Source organism: Dasypus novemcinctus, chromosome 2, assembly GCF_030445035.2.
Source record: "Dasypus novemcinctus isolate mDasNov1 chromosome 2, mDasNov1.1.hap2, whole genome shotgun sequence".
Lineage (NCBI taxonomy): Eukaryota > Metazoa > Chordata > Mammalia > Cingulata > Dasypodidae > Dasypus > Dasypus novemcinctus.
The window spans coordinates 35,147,158-35,171,118 of NC_080674.1; the positions used below are offsets into that span (position 1 = coordinate 35,147,158).

A 23,961-nucleotide genomic window follows, 5' to 3' on the forward strand; every position below is an offset into this window, starting at 1 on the left:
ACAACTGGAGGGAGGAAGGGGAGAGAAATTTAAAAAAAAAAAAAAGCCAAATCAAAACTGTACTCTCTCCTCTGAACTACTGAAGTTCCCAAAAATTCCTCTTTTCTCTGAGCAGCTAGAGCACTTCCCCAACATACAAACTGATTACTACTTTATACCCACCATCTTAGTTTTCCACAGGGCTACTGAAGCAAATTACCAGAAATGTGTTGGCTTTTATAAATGAAATTTTATTAAGGGAAATTCTTACAGTGCTGAGGCCATGAAATATCCAGATCAAAGCACCATCAGAGATGCTTTCTCACCAAAGTTAGCTACTGGTGATCCTGGCATTCTGCCATGTTCCAAAACAATATAGTGGGCAATCCCTGCCAAGGTCCCTCCCCTCCCCTCAAGGCTCACCATTTCCCAGAGCTCAGCTATGGGCTATCAGGCATGTGGCACATCTCTTCAGCCTTGAGTTTCTCTGTGGGCCCAGCCTCCTGGGGGCTTCATGCCTCAGCTTCAGCTGCTTGTGATCCTTGAGTCCTCTCTCTTACATAGCTGGGTCAAAATGGCAGAGCTCCTTTTCTGTGTGTCTTCTTTCTCTCTGTGAATCCATTTATATGAGGCTCTAATAAGAAGGCAGAGACCCAACCTGAGTCACGCCTCACTGATGTAGTCCAATCAAAAAGGAAGCTAACCAAGCATGGCAGTTTGAGATTATTTATAAATTCCAAAAAGAGAGATTATGTTTGTAAACTTGTCTGTTTCTGGGTGTGATTCCCCCTTGATTATATTAGATTCAGCTGAGATGTCTTTGATTAAATTATATTAAGATGAGGGCTCTGATTCAACCATGTCAGTAGGGTGTAACTCAGTTTAATTCCCCACCCTCTTGGTGGACTATATAAATGGACACTCACTCAGGAAGACACACAGGAGGAGATACATGAGAAAAGAGAAAGAACCATAAAAGCCAGAGGGGAGAACTCTGTCATGACAGCAAGAGAAAAGAACTTTGATCCTGTGGTCCCCGGAAGAGAGACGAGCCCTATCCCAGCCTTCGGCTAAGATCGGAAGAAGCCAGGCCCGTGGAGCCTTAAGAGGAAGAAGAGACCGACTGGGGTGAGAAAGTACCTCTTTTGGTACCTTGAACTGGACTCTTTAGGGCTTGTAACTGTAAGCTTTTACCTTAAATAAATATCCTTTATAAAAGCCAACAGAGGGAAACAGATGTGGTTCAAGCAGCTGGGATTCCATGTACCATATAGGCAGTCCAGGGTTCGATTCCCATGGCCTCCTGGTGAAAGACAAGCTGGCCCATGTGGCAAACTGGCCCATGCAGAGTGCTGGCCTGCGTGGAGGGCAGGCGCAGCAAGATAACACAACAGAAAGAGACACAGAAGGGAGACAATAAGAGACACCACAGACCAGGGAGCTGAGGTGACACAAGAGTCTGGGTGCCTCTCTCCCACTCCAGAAGGTCCCAGGATAGGTTCCCGGTGCCACCTAAAGAGAAGACAAGCAGACACAGAAGAACATGCAGAGAGCAGACACCAAGTACAAAAAACGATGACCGGGGTGGGGGAGCAGCAGATAAATCTTTTTTCAAAAAGCCAACAGAGGCAGAGGACTTAGTCCAGTGGTTAGGGTGTCCGTCTACCACATGGGAGGTCTGCGGTTCAAACCCCAGGCCTCCTTGACCCTTGTGCAGCTGGCCCGTGTGCAGTGCTGATGCGCGCAAGGAGTGCCGTGCCACGCAGGGGTGTCCCCCAGCGTAGGGGTGCACAAAGAGTGCACCCCATAAGTAGAGCAGCCCAGCGCGAAAGAAAGTGCAGCCTGCCCAGGAAAGGTGCCGCTCACATGCAGAGCGGACACAACAAGATGACGCAACAAAAAGAAACACAGTTTCCCGTGCCAGTGACAACAACAGAAGCAGACAAAGAAGACACAGCAAATAGACACAGAGAACAGACAACCGGGGTTGGGGGGGAAGGGAGAGAAATAAATAAATAAATCTTTAGGGGGGGAAAAAAAGCCAACAGATTCCTGGAACTCTGCATCAGCACCTCTTGTGCTAATACACACCAAATGATCTAATCAAGGTCCCTTAACTGAATCTAATGCAATTTGGGGATTCACTAAATTCAAACTGTCACACCCACCAAGCAACAATTCCCCTTTCCCCCTACCCTAACAGGGTCTAATCTACCTTCTCTCTCTACAAATTTGCATATTCTAGATATTTCACATACATAAAATTGTTCAATATTTGTCCTTAAGTACCTTGCTTATCTCACCCAGCATGTTTTCAAGGTTCATCCTTGTTGCAGCATGACTCAGAATCTCATTCCTTCTTAAGGTCAAATAATACTTCATTGATTATGTTTATGTTTTGTTCATCCTTTCATATGTTGATGGACACTTAGGCTGCTTCTACCTTTGGCTACTGCAAATAATGCTGCTATGAGCACTGACATGCAAATAACTGTTCAAGTCCCTGCTTTCAATTTCTTTGGGTATACACCTAGGAGTGGTCATGAAGAGTCATATGATAATTCTATGTTTAACTCTTGAGTTAAATATAGAATGTAACTGTTTACCACAGTGGCTGCACCATTTTCTGTTACCATTAATGCACTTTCAGAGAAGCATATTGTTATCCTCTATTATCAAAATATTAGAAATATATAACTGATTTTCCCCAAATGGATGTTAATATTTTCAGTTCAGAAGCATTTCTTTTCTAAGTTTCCTAGTACCTATGTCAGTACTAGTACAATAACCTACAATCTTGAGGCACTAATAATTAAGTCAGCTCCTAACTTACTAGTCCTTTTGCTCAGTAAGAAGCAGATGTTTCTTAATTTAAAAGAAATGTGCTTCTTTTCTCCTCCTCCCACTATGGATTTACTTTCTTTAGTGCTGAAATTGAAGTTTATTTCCAATATATTTCAGGAACAAGTAACTAAAGTGCTATAGGCAACATTCTAGCAATACCCACTCTTTTTAAATACTTCTGAAAAAAGCTTTATGGCTTAAGTCATTTCTTCACTGCTCAACCAGGTGGTTAACAGAGCAGTGACAGCCCACTTTGAGAACTGAGTTCAGTAAGATATATTCATAAAATGTTACTTAACAGCCAAACTGAAAAAAAATACAGCTAACCTTAAATGTTGAGATTTAAACTTCTTCCTCCGGCATACTCATTGAATTCAGGCTAATGAATTCAATTCACGGTATATAATCTGTTATCAAAAGGAAATCTGGTGGTCTAAGTTATGTAATCAAATCAAAGCAGCCCAGAATATGCTGTTAGCACATTTGATATAACATGGTTTAAGAGTCTGAAAACACCTCCACAGTGCTAACTGGCACCAAAGTAGATATATACCTATATACCCTAACAGGAAAGTTGGGGTAAAACCCACTATATTACATAAAAATAATCTTCAACACCGTGACCTACTGACCAAAACTTAACTTCAAGTTTGAGAAATGCTTCTTGTGGCTAACAAGGGAACGTAGTTACAAATTCTAACTTACACCACCATAAGGAATAATGTGCCAACACTGGCAATGCAACAGGTGCACAACCTAAAGACTGCTTAGCCCAGTGATCTCCAGAGAAATGATCCATCAGGGTTTAGCTAGAAGTTATTAGCACTTCCAATTTTGTTTAAAAATGTTAATTTGCCAATATTTAATATACACAGTAGCAATAATGCCCTCTCTTGGTCTCTGTTAGATAGACACAGGCTAATGCTGAACCTGAGAGGCATAAATTGAAGTTCTAAACCAGAGACCATTAGCAATGCACTGAGCATTGTAAAGTATTATATTTATATGTACTGATTATATGGAGCAGATTATAGTATCTAGTCTTAACCAAACTCTCATCAAATGGGCAAAGAACTTTTAGAAGACTCCTAAAAGAGAAATTATAAGTTGAAGACAAGCACAAAGGAAGGAAAAAGGGCAGAGGTAAAATTCCTCTTACTCACTGAGGTAAAAATAAATATTAACATCAGATCTCTGAGATTGGCCAAATAAAAATTTTTTTTAACTATTGAGAAAACTTTATGAACAGATTTATGTTCTCGATCAATGAGAATGAAGAAGGAACTTTGCCCTAAGTGTAAAGTACCCATTAATGCCAGTTATGAGTTGAATTGTGTCTCCCCAAAAAACATGGTACCACAGCTTTAGAAAACTAAGACAGCACCCTGTTACCTAATAATAGGAGTATAATATTCAAAATTCAAATAAGCTAACATATAAAACTCAATTTTTTTTACTGAAAGGAAAACATTCTCAAAAGTCTGGAATCCACTGGCTTAAATGACTGCTCTGACAGATGAAGTCTGGTTTTTAAACAGCTATGCTGTTATCTGTATCAGTGGTTTAGTGCCTATTATTGTTTATAGAGCTGTGCCTAAGTTTTGATCCACAAAAGGAAGCAACTGTGCTTTAGAATGAATGTAGCGGATGGCGGACTTGGCCCAGTGGTTAGGGCATCCGTCTACCACATGGGAGGGCCGCGGTTCAAACCCCAGGCCTCCTTGATCCGTGTGGAGCAGGCCCATGCGCAGTGCTGATGCGTGCAAGGAGTGCTGTGCCATGCAGGGGTGTCCCCCGCGTAGGGGAGCCCCACGCGCAAGGAGTGTGCCCCATAAGGAGAGCCACCCAGCGCGAAAGAAAGTGCAGCCTGCCCAGGAATGGTGCCGCACACACGGAGACCTGACACAACAAGATGACACAAGAAAAAGAAACACAGATTTCCGTGCCGCTGACAACAACAGAATCGGACAAAGACGCAGCAAATAGACACAGAGAACAGACAACTGGGGTGGGGAGAGAAGAGGAGAGAAAATAAATAAATAAATCTTTAAAAAATTTTAAAAAAAGAAAATGTAGCAGTTTAAAAAATTCAGTATTTGGACCTACTTGTTTAACTGTGTTAGATTACAATATGATTTTGTCTCAAGTTCCAAATTTAATACTTCCAGAATCAGCAAAACATTCACTGGTAAAATTTTATTTGAAACTGTAACTCCCACTCCTTCTCATTTAGATCATAATAAAGTGGGATATCAAATACATCAAAGGAAAATAAGTTTGATATAAATACCACTACTCATGAATTCATAAGTTGTACACTGTACACAAAATTGCTTTTCACCAATAGTGAATGAATTCTAGGTGAAAATGTACTATACTGTTTAGCAGTCTGAAATATGCCTTGAGATGTACAACTTGAATAAAACCTTTTTTTTTCCTTTAACTTGTATAGTAAGAGAATAGTGTTAGAATTCTATCTTTCTTTCATTTAAACTTGAGAACTCTGGATATATTATATAAGAGGAATATTATTTTAGAAATTATGCTTAGGGAAGTGGATGTGGCTCAAGTGATTGAGTTCCCATCTACCACATGGGAGGTACCAGGTTTGGTTCCTGGTGCCTCCTGGAGAAGACAAGTAAGACAGTGAGCTGGCATGACAGGCTGGTGCAGCGAGCTGACACAACAAGATAACACAGGGAGCCACAAAGAGGAAACACAATGAGAGAAACAACAAAGCAGGGCACAGATGTGGCTCGAGCAACTGAGTTCCTCTCTCTCACATAGGAGGTCCCAGGTTCAGTTCCCGGTACCTCCTAAAGACAAGGCGAGCAGACAGAGAGAGCACACAGTTGAATAGACAAAGAAAGCAGACAACAGGCACAAACAACGAGGGAGCAGGAATAAATAAATAAATCTTTAAAGAAAAAATTCTGCTTACTTTAAAAGTGAGAAAAATTGGGGCGGCGGACTTGGCCCCATGGTTAGGGCGTCCATCTACCACACGGGAGGTCCGTGGTTCAAACCCCAGGCCTCCTTGACCCATGTGCAGCTGGCCCATCCACAGTGCTGATGCACGCAAGGAGTGCCCTGCCACCAAGGGGTGTCCCCCGTGTAAGGGAGCCCCACGTGCAAGGAGTGCGCCCCGTAAGGAAAGCCGCCCAGCGCGGAAGAAAGTGTGGCCTGCCCAGGAATGGTGGCACACACACGGAGAACTGACACAAGATGACACAAAAAAAGAAACACAGATTCCCGTGCCCAACAAAAAGAAATACAGATTCCCGTGCCGCTGACAACAGAAGCAGACAAAGAAGACGACACAGCAAAAAGACACAGAGAACAGACAACTGGGGTGGGGAGGGAAGGGGAGAAAAATAAATAAATAAATCTTTTTAAAAAAGAGAAAATTAACATCATGTTAACTATCAATTAATAAAGTCTGATAACATCCAATTATCTTTAAAACAATTACCCTAGCCTTGTACAATAGAGACAAGGTCATGAAAGCATAAGGAGGTGGTATTGCCATTTCTTCTGCCCTCAGTCTGTGCTTTCCACAGAGCCTCCAACAACGCCATGCTGGGGCAGAGCCCCTGAGGGTACATGACTTCTGTAGTCCATAGGAGCCACTATGAGGAGCGTCCAGGGAAGGTTACAGTGAAGAACACAGCATGGGTTGGGGGAGGGCACACCTAGCTGCCACTCTTTGAGTCTCAGAGCCCGGTTACAGACTCTGGAAAAGGAAATCACAGGCAGGGAACTTGGTCTGGGACAGAATTCGCATTCCTCTTTTTTCAAAGACCTGGGAAGAAGTCAAGGACCCCAGCAACTAGGCCATGCACTGGTCACAGAAAGGAATGAACAGAATTTGACCTTTCAGTGGCAAATTCTAATTATGATGACTTTTATGCTTTGGATCTGGATTTGCCACACCTTTCTTTACAGTAAGACACCAACTATTTAAGAAATAAGGATGTTTTAGTCCATCCAGGAAAAAGCTACAAAGAGGAATATTTTAAGAAGCTCAATCCTGAAATACAGATCAACGTCTGTTAAACTCATATAGCATTTGGATGTGTTCGTAAATGAACTTACTACATGAAAAACACCACAATTACTCTAAATAGAAATATGTTTGAACATGAAATGAAATAATAAATTTATGCAGAAGCTGTGTTTTTACATAACAGTAGGAAGAGCAAGATAACTTAGGTCCCCATACTCTAGGAGCTTACTATCTAAATTAGACAGATACACAAATCACTTTAATATAAATGCAGTGATTAAGTCAAATAATTCACACTCTCCTCCCTAGCTAAGATTGCACTTCCCTGATTCCTTGAAGTTAGGAGGAGTCCATGTGAATCGCTCTGATCAGTGAAAACATGAACCACATGCATTTCTGAGCAGACACTTTAAGAGCCCTAGTGATTTGTTGTGCTTCTTCCTTTTTGACAGTGACTGGCTTAGCTCCAGATGGTGGCAGCTACATCTGCCTTGCTGCCAAAATAAAAATGACATGACCCGTGACTGACTCACAGCATGAGTGAGAAATAAATTGCTTTAAAAGCCACTGAGGTTTTGGTTTTGTTTGTAACCACAGGATTGACAGAACAAGGCAGCATAAGGTAATTTTGATGAAGAATGATAGAAATGCTAAGGAAGAATATTATATCTCATTCAGTATCTCGTCGGTCTTATTAAGAGATGAATTTTTAAAAACCATTATTTGACCCATTCAGTACTGATAACTTTGAAGTTTGCCTAAATAACTAAACAAGGTTCTACATATTTTGTATAGGTTCCTTTCCAAAGGATTTTAAACTTACATAAAATGTTTTAAACAGAATCCAGTTTTCAGTTTATACAAAGAAACTTACCACTAAGTAATTCAATCCAGTTCTGAACCGTTTCTGGAGGCTGAGTCTCCTTAACATGCTTTAGAGCTTCATCAAGAAGTACATCCCCTGTTGGAGCATCTGACTTACAGATCACCTAAAACGCAAGCAGTAAGAATGAAATGACTAATTTTTTTCTGACTTGATTTCATTAAAAGAAAAACAAGGACAATTATGCAAATAATTCATTAGGCTTTAAGCCCAAAGTGTTCATGCAGTATCAAAGTTCACATCTTAAATTAATTCTATATTAAGGAAATCCAAAATTTCATCTAACCAAATGAGCTACAATCATGAATGAACATAAAGTTATTATGCAATAGTTAAGTAAAGCAAAATGCTCTAACAGTTTATACTCATGTTAATTCCTTTCATTGCTGAAACTTGGAGTACTGGATCTAGAAGTCCATTTTTTGAAAACTATTTATTAGACCCAGCAACAGACTCAATTATATGAAAAAATTCCATTTATGATAAAGGTGGCATTTCTTATCAACAGAGAAATAAAATTTTCCGTGTTACTGGAATAACTGGCTAACAAGTTGGAAGCAAAAACTAAGACTGGCTCCTTCCTTTCAGCTTTTTACCACAATAAATATGAAATATTAAAATATAAAAAAATTAAACCATAAAAATACTGGGAAAGGGAGTAGGTGTATCTCAGTAGTTGAGCTCCTGCTTCTCATGGACAAGACCCCAGGTTCAATCTCTAGTATGTCCTAAAAACAAAATAAACAAAACAAACAACAAAACAACTTTCACTGGGGAGCAGATGTAGCTCAGTGGTTAAGTACCTGCTTCCCATGTGGGAGGGATCCTGGGTTCAATCCCCAGTACCTCCTAAAAAAATTTTTTTTAAGTAAAAATATTGCAGAGATTTTATTGTTAAAATTTGGGGGGTGGGGGTGTAAAGGTTTTTCTAAAATTCCCACCACTAGTAGAAGCCTTAAAGAAAAGACCAAAAGATTTGATTACAAATTTTTAAAAATTTAACACTATTAATTTTTTTAAAAAAAACAACTATATTGGTATATAGAATGCATCTTAAGAGTAGAAAAATCCAGAGGAATGGGAGAGGAAAATGCTATGCTGCACTTCAGTCAGGTATTAGAACTCTAAAGCCTTTATTTATGATGGTGACTAAGCAACAAATTTCTAGTTGACACTTTGTAATATCAAATTCAAATGCATTCTTTCCCTTACAGAGTTAGGTACTAAAATGTAAAAAACTTACAATATTAGAAAAAATGCAACAGTTCTCTTAAATTTGTTCTCAATGATGTGTCCTTTTGCTCAATCTTAAGGTAAAAAAAAAAAAACACACAAAGTATTTATTTCTAAGACAGCATGACCCAAAATAAAGAAATTAAGAACCACAAATACAAGCGACAAATCTACTGCTAAGACTTCTAATTTCAAGAAATCACATGGTATCCCAGTTCCTCTGCGAAAGGCCAATGATTCCCAGTTATCCCACAGCTAGGAATGCCAAGCAGAAAACTCAGATCAGTTGTCAGGACCCTGCTACATACATACCTCCACTACTCCTTCCCACCCTCATGAGTGAACCTGCTGGCAGTGACATCCCTGTCCCAAGCTACCACAGCTCTCACATGGTTCCTAGGACCTTTGCTCATCTGCAGGGAGGACAACTTTAAAGCATAGGTCCTAGCCTTGGATCATCCAGTTGCAAGGAACATGTACTGGGTTGAATAGTGTCCCTCTAAAATGTCCACCCAGAACCTGTGAATATGACCTTATATGGAAATAAGAGTCTCTGATGAGGTCTGAATGGATTACCTAAATCAAGTAAGACCGGTATCTTTATAAGAAAAGGGAAATCTGGACAAAGAGAGACACTGGGAAGACAGGAAAAACCAGAGGCAGAGGTTGGAGTGATGGTGCCACAAGTCAAGAACGTCAAGGATTGCCAGCAACCATCACAAGCCAGGAGAGAGGTACAGGATACATCCATCCCCAGAGCCCCTAGAATGTACCAATCCTGCCAACCCCTTCATTTTGGACTTCTGGCCTCCAAAACTATGGGAGAATAAATTTCTGTACTTTTAGGGAGGAAAAAAGAAGAATGAAAAGGGACCCTGGAAATAAAAAATATGACAGCCACAATTAAAAACTTAGCAAAAGGATTAGATGATAAGAATAGCTAAGAAGTTCACATTCAACTTACAGAGTTCTTAGAAAATGGAAGGCAGAAAATGTAAGAAATAGGAAAATTTTCCAAAGCCAAAAAATACATACATTTCCACGCTGAAAGAGCCCATGCATAATGAATTAAAAATGACCCACATAAAGACAAACTGCAAATTTTAAAAACCAGGTATAAACAGATAAACTGCCCTTTTTTTTCCTTCCAGAGAGGAAAAAACAGGTATCAAAGGATGAAAATCAGAAAGGCACCAGACACTAACGACAACTCTGTATACCAGACGACAATGAAAAAAGGCCTTCAAAATTCTGTGGAAAAAATATTTTAAATCTAACATCCTATTCCTAGGCAAGCTATCAACTATAACTGAGGCACAACAAAGACATTCTCAGGCATGCAAAGCCTCAAAACATTTTTCTCCCACAAGGGAGAAAGAAAATATAAGATACAGGAAACAGACAGTTTATTAGAGAAGTAAAAATGTGACAGTGTGCAGTAGGACCAGACCATAACCAGCCCATAGAGGAGCACAAGGGAAATTTTAATGGAGTTATCTAATATTTTTGAACATCTCATATTTGATTATTTTTCTGTGATAGAGCATTAAGGAAAAAATAAGGATAGCTACAGAGAAAATTTTAAGAGAGGAGGGGCAATCCAGAAAACCACAAAAACTACACAAGAAAGGAAAATATCACAGAATATAACTTAACTCTGAAGAATTACCATAGCATGTCAAAAAATCATGACATAACTCTATATCAGGAAAACTGGGATTGGGTGGAAGTGGAATGTAAGAAAGTCACACACATTCATTTTTCTAAAAGAAAGTAATCAGCATCTCAAATTAATATATGAGACAGTAGTATATGCTTATTTAGAAATATGGAGACAAATGCCTAATAACTAAGAAATAACTAAGAGAACTGCTGAGAGTTCCATGGCGGCCCCCCAAAAAAACGCTGTCCATACCTAATCCCTGAACATGTGATTATGACCTGATTTGAGAAAAGGACCTTGCATATGTAATTAAGTTAAGGATCTTAAAGCACTCTGGATATCTGGTTGGGCCCTAAATCCAATGACGTCCATATAAGAGACACACAGAGAAGGCAATGTGAAAATGGAGCAGAGAGAGATGCAGCTACAAGCCAAGGAAGCTAACAAACACTAAACCACTAGAAGGCTAGAAGAGGCAAAGGAGTACAACCCTATTCACACTTTCAGACTTCTGGCTTCCAGAACTTTGACAGGAAAACTTCTGCTGTTTTAAGCCACTGAATTGGTAGTAATTTGTATGGCAGCCCTAAGAAATTAACAGAAGAAGTAAAAATGATTTCTTCCCAGGAATAGGACAAAGGAGTAAGGAAGGATGAGCAGATTTATTTTTTGTTAAAAGCCCTTTTGTATTTTATAACTATTATATACATATTACTTTAATAAAATCAATAATTATTCTTAAAATTAGTAAGTGAAATCATATTGGAGTATTTTTCCAGAAGATATCTCAACTACCTACGTTAAGATCACACAAACTAGCAGACTGAAATAAGCCCATGCAGGGATGGAATGTCTCTTGGTCACCATTGTATCCCCAGCGTCTATCCAGCACAAGGCATGGTACATGCAGGCAATCAATTTATAATGAATGAATAAATTAACAAAAGAACAATCAATTGACTAAAATTGTTGCTAACCAACACAAAACCGGTTTTAATTTCTAAATTCCCACAAAAAGAACTAGTATCAAATCTTTTTACTTTAGGTCAGGACTCCATAACGTTAATGCAAAATTATTTCCTACAATTAGTAGCAACCTATATATATTACATTAATAACTAAAATGGGAGCTTCTAAGATATTTTCCTCCATAAATTATGTTTAAGTGAAATGAAATAAAAATTATACTTTGCTTTCTGATATAGTTACCTAAAACTTTTTAACTAATCTCATGTCAAGCTCATCTGACTTTAAAAAATGAGACTAAACAAATTTTAAATCCATGCAGAGTATTTTCTATTTTGCCATGTTTACTTTGCACATAACTTTCAAGAATACATTAATGGCTCTCTTTCCTACAGAATTATTCTCTATAGCAGATCCTTCAAAAAATGTTCAGTTCTGATCTAAATTTTTTTTTATTTCATTAGGGCTGTATTAAGGAAAAAACCATTTTGAAACACCATGCCCCCAAGAAATACAATATAAACTAGCAGAGAATTAAGTCTTGAATATGAGATTGATGTAGAAGTTAAAAATTCTAAAAACTAGCCAGTTAAAGTCTATTGTATCATAGCAGAAATACCTACACAGACTTTTATAGTGGAGAAGGGCAAGATCTGCAAAATATTCATATTCTGCTAAGAAAATAAATAACCTATGGGCAGTTAATTTGCACAAAAACACCTTTGAGTTTAAAAAAGGTTACCAATTCTTCCAAAATAAGGGTTTTCAGAAGCAGCAAATGAAGTCTGCAATCTGAATAGGCAGGGACCAATGATCCTAACAATGAATTAATTATTCATTACATTGTACAAAGAATCAGGAAACCAAGAATGCAAAAATGATATGCAAACACAATTTAGTAAAGACTGAACTTTAAAATCAATTCCCTCTTTTATTTTTTAAATCTATTAGGAGAAAAAGCCTTCGTTTTTAGCAGCATGAATTCTTTTTAAAAAGATGTTATATAGCACTCCTCTTACCTTTCTTGTTAATAGACTTTTACGTCTCATTCCACAAGCCTCTAGTTGTAACCTTCCTCTCAACGCTAATTCAATTAACATACAGCCACGTAATCCAGATGATATACAGTCATTCCAAAATGATGTGTAACCCTATTAAAAAAAAAGAAAAAAGAAAACAAAATAGCTAACTTACTTTGAATTCAAAGTCAAAACCAAGTATTTTTAGCAAAGTTATTTTGGTCCCTTGTAACTTTCATCTTCTTCTACAGTTATATTAAATAAAATACAGAAAAAAATGCAATTAGTATGTATTATAAATCTTGAGTTTTTACTAGCTAGAATTTTCATCACTTATCCTTACATGCAGAAACCAACCAATAACTTCAGAGGTCAGAGATTTAGAAATATACCATTACTCATTCTTTAAGAATACATGTTTATTAGGCTCTCTCAGGTTGCAAAGACCAGAAACACTCAGGTTACAGGGGTTGATTATTAGTATACCTGGGCAAGTTAAGAAGCTTAGGAAAAACAATCTAGCCCAACTTGGCCTCAAGGAGAAGTTCATGATTAATTCATCAGTGTTTAGGATACAAACACAAAGTTAATTTCAGAAGAATGTATTAGAAAAGCAGATGTATGGCCCATAAACAGAAAGTTAAGGGCAGCTGCAGCCTAAAGTTCTGAATAACAAAGAGTAAAACTATCAGATGAGCCCCAAAAGAAGAGTGTAAGGTGGAAAAGCAGAAAGAATTAGACTAATAAACATTTAGGGACCTGGGGATCCTGAAGTCAGCCAGGTATCACTAGATGGAGTCATGGCACTCTGCAGAAAGCAAATAACTAGAGTTACCCAAATTATAAAGCCATGAACTTACCATCAGAGTTGCCAGCTATCAATTTAAGGTATCCAGTTCTCACGAGAAAGCAGAAACTATAGGACTGTTTAAGACTCAGAACATGGTCACAATCTTCTTAGGTGGATGAGCAGGCCAATCAATTATTTGAAGACTGGGACCCCAGGGTTGGGGGAGGGGTACTGAACCTCGGTTCTGGCACTTTTCCAAGGTCAGCCCTGGTACTTTGCCAGGTCATAGTGTCAATCCAAAGAAGGCTTTGGGAAAATGAGAACTCAGGGTTCAGAGAAAAAACCAAAAATTTCAGTTTAAAGAAGCTGATTTAAATGTGAAGTAGGGGAAGCAGACATTTACTGGATTTAAGGGAATCATTTTAAGTTTAGTAAGAGTTAGGGATCTGAATAAATTAAGATTACCAGCCATTTAGCAAAATGGGTAAAAGACCAATAATTTATAGAGATTAGGTAAAATCCATGGCTTGTGCATTCATGACAACTGAAGCCCCTAGGATGCCTGGAAACGGATTCCACATGAAATAAAAGCTACCGATGTCTGACTTCAACTAGTTTGGATACAGAGAGTTCACAAGCAAATTTCTGGCAAGTGTCAAAAACATGGTATACCTCACGAAGGGTTAACAGATGTGGACAGGACTATGCCCCATCTCTGGAGCGTGGAATTTCAAGCTGAACAGTACTTGAAAGCTTACATTTTGATAGTAGAGGACTAAATATGTCCCTACCTTAACTGCTCCCAGTATACTCAGAGATGTTAGCAATCTTTAACCCCTAAAGCAATCAAACCCCTAACAATGTCAGGAGTCTTTAATAGCAGACTTTAAAGACCTACATTTAGTGAACTGCTTTCAGTCATTACCATGAAAAGGCATATGCTTGTATAGAACTGAAATCATTTGGGAAAGTAGATATATGGCATGGACAGTTCTGTACCAAAGCTTCTGGGACTTACCAGGAATTTTCCAAAGATACGTGAAGGAAGACATCAAAGAAATACCAAGCCACAGAATAGTCCAGTATGTTGATGACCTCCTGTTAAAATCCTTGTTAAGAGCATAATGCGGAATTCATCAGATGTGTAGGAAAATGAGGGGAGGCATTAAAAAAGGCAGGACTGAATTAAAATGGAAAAAAATAAAAGGATATAACTGGGCTAGGCAGGAAGGCCACAGATGAGAATTAAATTTCTTAGAGGAAAAGTAAATCAGAAAAGAGACAAATAAATTTAGTCATGGCCTAGGCCAACAAGTGTCTGCAGTGAATTCAAGACACAATACATGGAGATAGGCCAATAGCTGGCAGGGAAACTACTGAGAGAGTTGGAAGCTGGAGCACCTAGTGTTGAGGGGCCCTTTAATTGTTTACTTTCTATCTGACATTAACCTTGACACTATATTTTACCAATTCTAAAATATTCATTTTTAAAGGTTAGTATCTATGAAATTGGGATACATTTAAAAATAGATGTTATCTTAAAGAAAATATATTTTAGCTATCAAGCCAGCCTAAATACATAGAAGAAAGGAGTCCTGTGGCACAGGCCTTACAGGTACCATGCAGTAGAGAAATGAAGTAGAGTCCTACTTGCCATTTACTGGAGAGTACTTATGTCTTAGGACTGAATATCCAGTCATGCCACCAATCCCTAAGGTGGTAAGATTTCACAAGGGCAGGTCAATAACAACCACACTCCTAGGAGGATTTTGCCCTTAGACAAACCACTGACTCTATGAAACAATTATGAGAACTTGTAGTCTAGGATGGAAGGTTATATATTCAGGGCATGAATGTGCTTGTACCCCAGCAAAAATCTTACACCCTAACTATTAAGCACAGCAAGCTAGCCACATCTGATAAAAAGTAGTTAAAATATTAATACATGGAGAAGTGTAACAAGTAGCTGGCAAAATCAAGTGGCTTGTAAGATTTAGTTCAAAGGCATGACCTGCATATTGCAACTGTATTGTGAGAGCAAAATAGTGATAGTCATTATAACCAATCATGTTTATGTATTCAGGGGCATGACATAGCTCCTGCACTTGGAACCCAATAATCATTTCAGATCCTCAAATGGGTTTGAGATCCTATCCTACCACCAGCAATGGAAGAATTTCATCAAGCTCCAAGTTAGTCCAAGGATAGGGTACTAACACTCAAAGTTTAGGGTCACACTAAGAAAAGGCCACAAGTCAGACAACCAAATTGCTTATAAAGCAGCAGCGGCTAAATTAGGGAATACCAGGGCCTCAAGGATGTCCCCTACTCATTGTACAAAACAGCAACCAGGTCTTCATGAAGTTAGAGCCCACAAGAGGGCATTTTTGGGGCCTTAGAAGATAAAGAGTATGACCAAAAATTAGTTCTTATGTTCTAAAACACAAAAATGGGAAAGAGTAGAGACATCCCAAGTAGGGCTGGGTCATACAGTAGCCCAGAGAATTCTGAGAAACATGACTTCATTAAGTTCAAAACAGAGGTCCAAAAAAGAAGACACCATGCAAAAACAGAGGACACTACTGAGACCTAAAATGGTTATACTGGTAAGCTGTGATGCTAAATTATCAAAAAAGGCACATTCAAAAGTTCTATCATATGTAGCTCACAACCACCAACAAAACCGGGAAAGAGAACACAAGAGACAGAAAATCAGAGGGCCTTGGAAATACATTCAAAATAATTGGACTTTTTTTGCCAACCATAAATTTTAATGATAATAGATATTAGTAATTACTAAACAGGCAGACGTTCCGAATGGAACACCATCTAGTTTGACTAGAGTCCTGTTCCAATCAATCTTGGTTTTTGGGGAGTCTCCAAGGTCAAGACAATGGGACAATTTTTAGGACAGACCTCAAGAGGAGGCAGTATAACCTAAACTGGGATAAACTATCTTTTACATATAGTACGCCATACTTTACTGAAAAAGGAGCTAAACAGAAAGAATGAATGGTGCAATAACAAATAAGGCAATGATGGAGAAAATACCCTCTGGAGACACATTCTTTCTGTTACCAGGCAGTTCTAAGATCTATTAGGTTGGTGCAAAAGGAATTGCAGTTTCACACCATGAATTTTAAATCATTATAACTAGGCTCAAACACATCTTTATTAATCAAAATAGGAACCAATACAACCAATACATTTTTGCCAATGAGAAATAAGTTTGCTTATTCCTGTAGCGTAAAAATCCATGCTTCAGGATTCAACGAACTCTTGGAAAGCATTTTCCGCATGCTGCTAGTTTTGAAAGCATTTTCCCTGCAAAAAGTTGTCAAGATGCTTGAGGAAGTGGTAGTCGGTTTGCAAGAGGTCAGGTGAATGTGGTGGATGAGGCAAAACTTCACAGCACGATTCATCCAATTTTCGAAGCGTTGGTTGTGTGACGTGTGGCCGGGCATTGTTGGGAGAATTATTGAGCCCTTTCTGTTGACCAAGGCCGGCTGCAGGCGTTGTAGCTTTAGGTGCATCTCATCAATTTGCTGAGCATACTTCTCAGATGTAATGATTTTGCTGTGATTAAGAAGTTATAGTGGATCAGACCAGCAGCAGACCACCAAGCAGTGACCATGACCTTTTTCTGGGTGCAAGTTTGGCTCTGGGAAGTGCTTTGGAGCTGCTTCTTAGTCCAACCACTTAGCTGGTCATCGCCAGTCGTCGGATAAAATCCACTTTTCATCACAAGTCATGATCTAATCAAGAAATGGTTTATTATTGTTAGGCAGTATAATAGAGGACAATACTTCAAAACGACAATATTTTTTATTTTTGACCAGCTCGTGAGACACCCACTTATCAAGCTTTTCCACCTTTCCAATTTGCTTCAAATGCCAAACCACCATAGAATTTGGTTAAAGTTGAGTTCTTCAGCAGCTTCTTGTACAGTTTAAGATGATAAGCTTTAATGATTGCTCTCAATTCATCACTGTCAACTTCTGATAGCTGGCCACTAGCACTCCTCATCTTCAAGGCTCATCTCCTTTGTAAAACTTCTTAAACCAACACTGCACTGTAAGTTCATTAGCAGCTCCTGGGCCAAATGCATTGCTGATGTTGTAAAGTTATCTCTGCTGCTTTATGAACCATTTTGAACTCAAATAAGAAAATCACTCGAATTTGCTTTTTGTCTACCATTACTTCCACAGTCTAAAATAAATATAAAATAAACAGCAAGTAATAAGTTATTAGCAAAAAAAACATAAAGAAATGCACATTAAAATGATGTATAACATAACACATTTATTTAAGAATCTAAGCCAATAGCAAATAGCAAATTTCAACAATGCAAAACCACGATTACTTTTACACCAACCTAATATATTTTAGGGATAGGGACTTCAAGAAACCCAATGTCATGTGTGGCACACCTAAGCCACAAATCCTCAACCCAGCCTTTTCTCAGTGACAAGACTGATATCTCAATCTCCACTTTCCTGATTTCCCTTTTCTCTCTAAAGTGGTTCAACTCAGATGGAGAAAAGGTTGCTCTTTATTGGACCTACTAAAACAGCAAACACTGAGAAGAGTTTTTGTCACTGAAGTTAAGAGTGACTGATCCTGGGAAGTAGATGTGGCTCAAGTGATAGCTTCCGTCTACAACGTGGGAGGCCCTGGGGATCAAACTCGTGGTGAAAAAGGAGAAGAGAAAGCATGCCCACGCGGCAAGCCCATGCCTGCACGAGTGCCCGCGTGGTGAGCCAGTGTCCTGCACAAGTGAGTCACACAGCAAGATGATGATGCATCAAAAGAGAAACAAGTGGAGAGTCAAGGTGAAGTACAGCAGAAACCAGGAACTGAGGTGGCAAAATTGACAGGGAACATCTCCCCCATCAGAGGTCTCCAGGATTGAATCCCAGGGAATCCTAGAGGAGAGAAGATGAGAAGACAACACAGATAGCAAAAATAGCAGGGGGGTGGGGGGAATAATCTTTTTTTTTAAAAAAAAAAGAGTTTTAATGATCTTCAAATGTGATTAACCAGAAGTTTTTTACTGTTGAAGAACAAACTTAAAGGCTGTCCATCCACAATGAAACTCAATAAAAAAAAATATAAATATCATGAGAGGTACAACAAGCATTATAAGATTTTTCTTTTACACAAACATGAGAAAATGCACGATACATATTTTACATAAAAAACAGGTACAAGATAGTACATGAAAAGTATCTTAATTTGAAATTATATAAATATACATGCAAGGAAGCAGACATGTCTCAAGCGATTGGGCTCCTATCTACCATATGGTTCAGGGTTCGATTCCCAGGGCCTCCTGGTGAAGGCAAACCAGCATGACCAGAGTGCTGGCCCAAACGGAGTGCTGGCCTGCACAGGACTGCTGGTCTGCGTAGAAAGCTGGCACAGCAAGATGATACAAAAAAAGAGACACAGAGAAGACACAATAAGAGACAGCAGACAAGGGAGCTGAGGTGGCACAAGAGATTGAGCACCTCTCTCCCACTCAGGAAGGTCACAGGATCAGTTCCTGGTGCTGTCTAAAGAGAAGACAAGCAGACACAGGAAAACACACAGCTAATGGACACGGTGGGGGGGGGGGATAAATAAGTAAATAAAGAGATAAACATATATGCATATAGGAAGTTTGTATGTACCAAGAACTTTTTTAAATGTTCATATCCTTTGACACACTTACAGAAATCTATCTTATGGAACTTTAGTTAGGAAGATTTATGTACAGTGCACAAAGATTTATGTACAAATAAACTGATCATACATTATCATAGTGAAATAATGGAAACAATCTAAAAGTAAAAAAAAAAAAAACAAAAACAGTTAACAGTTAAATAAATTCAGCATTTCCCAAACTTACTCAATCTTGGAATGCTTTTATTTACAGGATACCTTTAATAATCTACAGAATATTACAATTCTGTGGAAACTGGTTTTTAAAAACCTAGTGTAGATTATTTCAAAAGATGTGAAATATATTACCAAACCATCCACACACATACTATAGTAACATTTTTTTAAAAAGGAGATTAGAAGGTAAACATTAGCAGAAATAATGTTTGGCAATTATAGTGGCTTTTTTCTTTAGTCATATAAGCATCAGGGAGAGAAAACTGGAGACAAAGAGATCAGTTGGGGAAAGAATAAAGTTGTTCAGACTTAACCAGGTAATAAGAGTAGAAACAACATGATTTTTTTTAAAAAGGCAAAATTACCTGAAGCACTAAAAATCTTCAATGAAAAATATCTGAGGACCACAAAGTGAGCCAAAACGCAGAAGTAGTACAAAATAGCCATAGAGAGCCCAGACTTTGAAACCACAAATACCTGGCAATTCAAATCAGCACTAGTTCTGACATTTACTATGTAATAATCTTCTGTGCCTCTGTTTCTTCACATAAAATGGTACTGACATATACCTCCAACTGCTATAAGGAGTAAGCAACTGCACAAGTATTTAGAATGTACAAGCAGAGAACATGACTAAGTAAAGAGAGCCAAGTATAGACTGTAGCAAACTAGAGACACCACTCATCTAATGTGAGAATGCAACCTGGCTTTAATCAGCCATGTGGAAAACACGGGCCTAGTGTGGACACACTTTCTGACTTCTCAAAAAAGAAGCTAAAATATCCATTTTTATATTAAATTTTTTACTTTTTAAATGGTTGTAACTAACAAATTTTAATACCACAGAAGCTAAACAAAACATATCTGCAAACTAGTGTGCAACCTCTGAACTAAAATCTTTTACAAAACATACATCATCAAATGAATTTTCAAGTACTAGTCAACATATATATAAGGTACACAGAGCAGTTTGCATGTTTTGCCAGCCATATCTGTTTTCATGTACAAAATATTTCAATATTAAAACATTAAAACCTAACACAGTATCTTCTATACAATACTGAACTTTAGTGCAACCAATGTTTTGAAAAGGGGTACCTAAATTGCCTTTCCTTAGCAAAATTACCTGGTCACCAAAATATCTGGAGTTTACTACCAAACACAATCCAAAAGCTGTATCAATAATGCCACTCTTGACTCAAACCCCCCTTTTTAAAGAACTTGCCCCATGCACATATCTTACAGAAGAACAGATGACTACACCATGTCACAACTCGCTGGACCAGAGGCAGAGACCTGACACAAGATGAGCAAATCAAAGTCTCCTTCCTGGTAATCTGATGATGACACAGAGTGACTGGGTCAGTTATATGGGTATGAGTATGGGTATGGATATAGGCACTGGCCCTGTTAACTAGTTACTATCAATTCAGAAGTCACAGCCATTTGGTACAAATGCAAGCAGAGAATAGTTTAAAAAAAGGGGGGGGGGAGGATGGAAACGTTTGGCAGAATAGCAGCAGAAATGAAGTAATGCGCATTTTGTGATAGCAGCAGAGCAAGGTGTACACAAACACACACACAGAGAACAGCTTCCTAACAACAGTAGTGTCTTCATGGGTTGGAAAGCACTCCAGAGCATTACCTCCTTAAGATTCACCTGTATTTCCTTTCACTTTGAGTAGTATATTAGGCAGCCAAAGAGGTGCTGATGCAAGGTACCAGAACTCTGTTGGCTTTTATAAATGGTATTTATTTGGGGTAGACGCTTACAGTTACCAGGCCATTAAGAGTCTAACTCAAGGTACCATAATTAGGATTTGAAGATCAATAGATCACTCACCGCCAGAGACATCAGCAAGTGGTCAGTCACTTACATAAGAAATAATGCTCTAGGCTACCAAAATGGCAGTGAGTTCAGCAAACCCACTCTCAAAAAAAGCAATGAAAAAGAAGATGAAACTGTCAAGACATAACTATTTCAGGACTCCGGAAATTGAAAAGAGGCATACAACAAATTAAGAAGCATTTATTCAAGCAAAATTACTAAATTTCAAGAAAGTGGAAGCCTAGGGCTACTACTAGTCTCCCCAACTCCATTGTTATGATGGTTCAATCAAAGAAAACAAGTAGTGAAAAACAGGTACTTCAATGCCAGAAGGGACTGACTTGATCTGAAGCAGAGTGGAGAAAGAAGGGCTGATAGCCATGCAACAATATCAGTGACAAACAGGTCTCGGCCTACAGTTGCAATCCTGCCTGTGGCATACCACAGACTGGCAGGCTAGCCAGAAATTTACCATGGCCGTCTACAGAATGACAGCCACAGAAGGATTTGATAACCTTCCACATATCCCTGGTAACCTGGAAGGCTGGGCACATGTACATGGCTATGTGCCTGGTCAGGAGGGACTAAAGAGGCCCTAACAGTGCACTTATCTCTGGCTGAAGTTATGCATTCACAGAGAAAACAGAAGAAGGCCCAGAAGAAGGTAAAAGCCGAGGGAGACTTGTAAACTGCTTAAACTTGGAATGTGTTTTACCAACCCACAAACAAATCCACCAGCAAAGGACAGAAACTTTACTAGCTCATGTAACCCAGAGGTGAACCATAGGAAAACAGGATAAAAACAAAAAGAATAATGAAAAAAATAGAAAAAAGCAGAGACACCAGCTGCTACACAGTGCAGACTACAGAATTAGTACAGGTAAGTTACTAAACACAACCAACCAACTTAAAAGACAACCACCCCACCAACTACTGGGGTGGCGTCAGTAGGAAGTGGGGGGAGGGGATTCAGAATCTAACGTTACTAGAATATAGTACTGAATGTATATGATTTTAAACAAAAAATTATAAGACATCAAAGAAATGGAATTGTGATCATGAGGGGGAAGAGGGATGAAGCAACAGAAACTAAAGAGCTAGATGTTGGACTTAGCAAAGAAAAACTTCAAAAAACAAGCTGTTTTAAGTATGTTCAATGAAATAAAATCATTTTTAAAGAATTAAAGGAACGACAATGACTCATTAAATACAGAATCTCAACAAAGAAATGGAAATTCTTTAGTTGAAAAGTACAGTAACTGAAATGAAATTTCAGATGCACTCAAGAGCAGGTTTGAGATGACAAAGAAAGAATCAACAAACCTGAAGGTAGAGGTCAATAAAAACTATCCAATTTGAAGAACAGAAAGCAAAGAGAATAAAGAAAATGAATAGGGCCTCAAAGAACTTAGGATACCTTAAATACTCCAAGAACATAAGTTAAAATACAATTTTCTTTACAAGACTTCATTTACAAAAGCAACAAAGAAAATACCTAGGCAAAATCTATATGAAGAAAACATTGAAACGCCTTTAAAAGACTTAAAATTAGATTGAACATATGGAAAGACACCTTAGATACAAAGACTCAATATTAAAAAGCAGAAAAGTCTGGAGCTATGAATAATAAAGTTGCTGACAAAAAAATAAACAAGAATAATGGAAAGTGATGATGGTAGCACAACACCGTGAATGTAATTAACAGCACTGAAATACATATCTGAATGTGGTAAAAGGGGAAATGTTTGATTATAAATATGGTAATAGAATTAAAAAAATTTTTAATCTATGGAAGTACACCACACAATGAAAACTAAACTATGGACTACAGTTAATAGTACAATTATAAAAATGTGCTATCATCAATTGTAACAAATGTTACATACCCAATGCAAGATGTTAATAATAGAGTGGTATATGGAAACCCAGTATTCCTACAATTTCTCTAAGAAAGAAAATAAAGTAAAATAAACATATTCAGGAAAAACTGCGAGGGAAAGAGAGATGAAGAGCAATATGGAGGAGAGAGGGAGAAGAAAGAGAAGGAATCTGTCCTACTAGATATTTAGAAAGATTAACCAGGGGTTCTTAATCTTTTTTGTTCCATGGACCCCTTTGCCAGTCAGGTAAAAATCACAGACCCTATGCCCACACCGTACCGTGTATTATTTAATAAATATATTACCCCAACACATGTCCACAAGAATAGTGCTTTTTTTTTTTTTCATTTAAATTCACTCTCATTTACCCTTCGTTAAGAACCCCTGCTCTAGAACTGAAATAATGTGATACTGGCACATGAATAGAGAAACCAAATAAAGTCCAAAGCAGGCCCAAAAACATCTTGAAATCTAATAATGATAAAGATGTTATCTCAAATCAAAGTGAATATGATAAAGAGATGGATATTTAATCAATTTTATTAGAAAATCTGGCTATTTAGAAAAACAACTGAATCATACCTCATATTAGATACCAGAATAAATTCCAAATCAATCATATTGAAATATAAACTGAAGCAATATATGTACTAGTTGAAAATATGGGTGAATCCCTTTATAATTTGAAAACTTCCCAACTATCATTCCTAATCTAGAAACAAAAAGAGTGATAATAAATTTAGACCATACTAAATTTTTCTTTTAAGTTTGCAAGGCAAAAACCATAAGCAGAGTCAAAAGAAAATAATGTAGGAAAGATAACTGCAACTTACATCACAGAAAAAAGGCTAATATCTCAATATATGAGTTCCTAAAAATTGAGGGTAAGAAGATCAATACTCAATTTTTAAAAAGATCACAGAAGTAATGAAAATGACTCAAATACACAAAAAAATGCTTAATCTCATTCATAATAAAAGAAATATACAT

At 38.0% G+C, this 23,961-nt stretch overlaps 1 protein-coding gene across 1 annotated transcript in view; it reads right to left on the reverse strand.

Moving 5' to 3' along the window:
• GOLPH3 (golgi phosphoprotein 3) overlaps window positions 1-23,961 on the reverse strand; it is a 66,928-nt gene that overhangs the window by 17,826 nt on the left and 25,141 nt on the right. The window contains exons 2-3 of the mRNA XM_023586381.3: window positions 12,594-12,725; window positions 7,704-7,818 (exon numbers count right to left, since the gene is read on the reverse strand). Coding sequence (XP_023442149.2) covers window positions 7,704-7,818; window positions 12,594-12,725 — 247 coding nt within the window. The remainder of the gene's footprint in view (window positions 1-7,703; window positions 7,819-12,593; window positions 12,726-23,961) is intronic.